The sequence below is a fragment of the Diabrotica undecimpunctata genome, chromosome 9 (genome assembly GCF_040954645.1).
Source record: "Diabrotica undecimpunctata isolate CICGRU chromosome 9, icDiaUnde3, whole genome shotgun sequence".
Taxonomy (NCBI): Eukaryota; Metazoa; Arthropoda; class Insecta; order Coleoptera; family Chrysomelidae; genus Diabrotica; species Diabrotica undecimpunctata.
This window is the reverse complement of record NC_092811.1, coordinates 60,702,165-60,706,257: the sequence shown is the minus strand read 5'-3', so window position 1 is coordinate 60,706,257 and position 4,093 is coordinate 60,702,165. Positions and strand designations below refer to the sequence as shown.

General features: G+C 33.6%; 1 protein-coding gene across 1 annotated transcript; it reads right to left on the bottom strand.

The window, feature by feature from the left end:
* Positions 1–552: 552 nt before the first annotated feature.
* On the bottom strand, positions 553–1,797 carry LOC140450919 (uncharacterized). The gene has a single exon (XM_072544600.1). The coding sequence runs from the start codon at positions 1,795–1,797 to the stop codon at positions 553–555; it is 1,245 nt and encodes a 414-aa protein (XP_072400701.1).
* Positions 1,798–4,093: the final 2,296 nt, after the last annotated feature.

The following is a 4,093-nucleotide window of genomic DNA, read 5'->3' as shown; positions in this document are numbered from 1 at the left end:
TTTTTGCTTTGGTTACTAAAAAAATTAATAAACAATAAATTAATAAATTATATTGTTAGCAAAAAATAGTATTCTCATTTTAATTTGCCATGTTTTTACAACGCCCCTATTTCTATTTCGTCAATAGATTTTCCAGCAAACTTGTTCACTTCACCTTTATCAACACCTATAAGCAATCGACTTACTTTGATGAGTTCAATCGCACTTTCGTGCATTCTGTAAAAATCACGATGTACTTTGATGTCTTGACCTAAGTGACAAGCTAACCAGTCATATTTATTTTCTGACATGTCAAATAGTTGACATACAGTTGCTACATATTTACGCAACTTTGTTCCCGTTATTGCTGAAGGATTCTGCAAATCAATTTCTTCACATATTTTTTTCAAGCAATCATGCCCCCTAAGATTTGAACTAGATGGATTAGATCTGGCGAAAATGTATACATTTTGACTTGAAATACCACATGTAACTCTATGTTGAATCAAAATATCAATACATTGTTTCGTATTTGGAGTTAGGATTACTGGGACCTTTTTGCCACGTTTCCCTTCAATTTCCACTACTGTCAATGACTCTGCCAGTTTTTTTTTTTTCGATTATTGTGAGAGAATTTTTTATTTCGTTCGCATTTTGCTCTGCCCAAGTTGGTCGGGAAATATAATCGGTTAGCTTCATTTTTGCTGCTTCACCCGATCTGCGTTTATTAAACAATATTATTCTAGATAAAGTTAACGTTGCAAGCCGTGTCCACTTATAATTATTAGTGTAGTCTTGTATTAATTCTTGTTTAGCCTTTAACATGTTTGTATCGATATAATTACTAAGTTTCACTAAATCGGTCGTAATTGGCAAAAGTTGAGTGGAATTCAATTTTCTTCGGTAAAGTGTGGATATAGCATTGGAAGATATTCGTATGCTCCATTCCATTTTCATCAGCTGAAGGAATGATAACAATGACTTGTTTTTTTCCATATTTCCTGCTCTTAAAGCACTGCCTCTCTGAATAGCCACACATTTCTTAAGAGCATAACCCAATTTTAAAGCTAAACTCGGAGTATGAAATTCTGGTCTACAGTTACTACTAGCTTCCATGGTCACACTAATATCTTTAGTTGCTTGAACAACCACATCGAATTTCTCAGGAACCAGAAAATCGCCAAGCGTTTGCGACCTACTGTTAGTTAATTTCTTAAGGGATATAACTATACGAGCTAGCTGCCTCATGGTTTGTCTTATTAACTCGTTTTGAGTATCACCATACTTCTCGTACTGCATGACTCCATATTTCAATATCAAAATATCATTGTTGCAGGTGTTACCAATTTCATCGTTTTTAAACTTTGCTATTGTTGAATTTGTGAAATCTTTAGTAAAACCAATTTCGAATATATCAGCTACGAGAGCATTGCTTTCGGCAATAACATGACGGGATTCTTTCTGGTCATCAATATTAACTTTTTCCTTGCATGTATATTTCACATGATGCCAGATATGTTTTTTCAATAAAAATTCTAGACAGTTGGGACAAGGACCATAATTGATATCACTAACAAATTGTGCTTCATCTGCTGTTAGCCGTCTAATTACTATCAGCTGACCTTTTTTTGTAGAAAGAACGTTGCAATTGTGATAGAAGTCTCCCACCCTAATCAATTCTAAGAAAGCTTGCTTTCTCTTTTGAGACCCCTTGGGATGAAGTAAACATTTTTTTACTTCTGATTCTTCGGAACGAACGGTTTCGAAGTGTCTTACCATAAGTATATTTTGCTTACTACAGTAGTAACAAGCATGCATTTTATTTCTTACTCTTTTACCACTTTTTCTAATTGCTGCTTTATTTCAATTTCATTCCGACAATTTTTTTTCCTGTACGTTATGGACTTATCAGTAAGCTGACAACTGTTTGTTGTACCTCCACTGTCAGGATTTTTGATATTGTTACTAAATTTATCAGATGTCTCATAGTGTGTTTTTAACCCATCACTTGCTGGTAGATCTTTATTATTGCAATTAGAAACATTTTCAGATAATTCAGTTACGTTAACGATTTTATTTCCATTGTGGTTTAAAATTAACCCTTCACTAACAGCTAAATCTTCATCATGACAATTAGATATTATATCAATAGGTTTTTGGCTTTCACTATAGTTGAGGCTTGTAAGATACTTGTTTATAACAAAACTTTTATCGCTTTGATTATTTTCAGTTAATATATTCAAATTTCCTTCGCTAATTTCGATATTTTGAATAACGTGTATCTTCTTAGATGGCGGACTGTCTGAACAATGAGACGATGGAATATACTCGCTGCCGCTAGTTTTAGGTTCACTTTCAGAGGAATCTGAAAAAATTGGGATAAAATGTGTATACAAATTAACACGCTACTCATACAATACGCGACAGTTTCACTCATGTTCGATTCCACCAACCATTGCATAAATTTAGGTAATACATAGGTACAGGAATTCCTATATACAATTTACGTGATAGGAAATACCTAATAATGTCACTCTTAGATATTATTTACACAGTGCGTCCATAAAGTAACGCATAAATTCATTATTACCTAAATAAACAATAATATTAGATGTTCCCGAAACAGGTTAATTTTTGAATTCAATTTACTTTTTTTTTCAAATTATAATCTAACATACAGGGTGAACCATCTTCGTGTAATGACGTCATCACCATTTTTTTAAATGGAAACTCTTTTTTTATTTCCGGATCACTCTTTGTGCACCTAGATCGTGAATCTATTTCACAATCTACGGTGAGCAGTAAATACAGAGAATTAGGACATGTGAGGGATGCAAATTGCAAGATAGACCAACAGTTGATGAATATACAATGCGGAGATTATCAAGGGATTTTGGTATTGGAAAGTCTTCAGTATCAAAAAGAATAAGATACCACCCTTATAAAGTACGTGTTATCGATGAATTGGCTGAAGACAACTTTGACCAAAGAACTGAATTCTGCGACTATAATATGATGAACCAAAATAACAATTTCATTGATAGCGTTTTATTTTAGGACGAGGCAACGTTTTATTTGAAAGGTAGTGTTAACCAGCAAAACACTCGTTATTAGTCTGATGAAAATCCACACTGAATGCAAGTGTCCCATACGCAAAGACCACGAAAAACCAACGCATGGGCTGGTATTGTGAGAAATACAATTATTGTTCCATATTTTTGACGAAAACTCAACAGGACCATTATATCTGGATTCCCTATAAAATTTATTAATTCCTGATCTGATCCAGCTTTTTCCTGGTATATTCAAATACCCACTGTTTTAAACCGCTGAATCTGGTTTCAACAGGATGGCGCACCGCCACATTTCGCAGTAACTATGCGCGATTTTTAAACAGAACTTCTTCACAAAGGTGGATAGAAATAATGGGACTAGTGGAATGTTTCGGTAGATCACCTGATATATGCCCATTATACTTCTTTTTATGGGGGTTATTTAATATCTGATATCTTTTTACAAAGAAACCTGGAAATATCCGACAACTACAAGACGAATTAGACAAGAAAGACATATAATACCCGCAATACTACATAATGTTAGATACGAAAGTAATGCCCGGTTCAGTCATTGTCTAACGATCAATGAAGAACAATTTGAACATTTATTGTAAATATTCGTTTGTTTGATTTTGGTAGTGGATCACAGTAATTGCAAAAGTATATAATTCCATTTAATTTGTTTATTACATTTAGTAACGGATTACTTTCCATAAACAATTTTCATAAACTTTTTTTGTATTTATGCCCACCCTGTACCAATTTTAAGCAACGTGTTATACATTTTTGAAATCAGCTCAGCAAGGCAAATCCGGAAATTGAAAAAAAGGGCTTCCATTTAACACAAAAGGTGAGCGGTCGTAGGACCGCCGACAGAAGCTTGCTTCTTCTGCACAATAGAATAGATATCGTGTGGTCGTAGAAAAAATCATTTGTGTAATTCGATTGGAAAATTATTTGCCGCTTTCAATAAATTGCAACTTTAATATCGTGTAGTCGTAGAAAGAATATTGTGTGTAATTTGATTGAAATGCTATTTATCGCTTTTAATAAATGGA

Coding starts and splice junctions, on each gene's coding strand:
- LOC140450919 (XM_072544600.1), bottom strand. CDS start 1,797: ATGCATGCTTGTTACTACTGTAGTAAGCAAAATATACTTATGGTAAGA.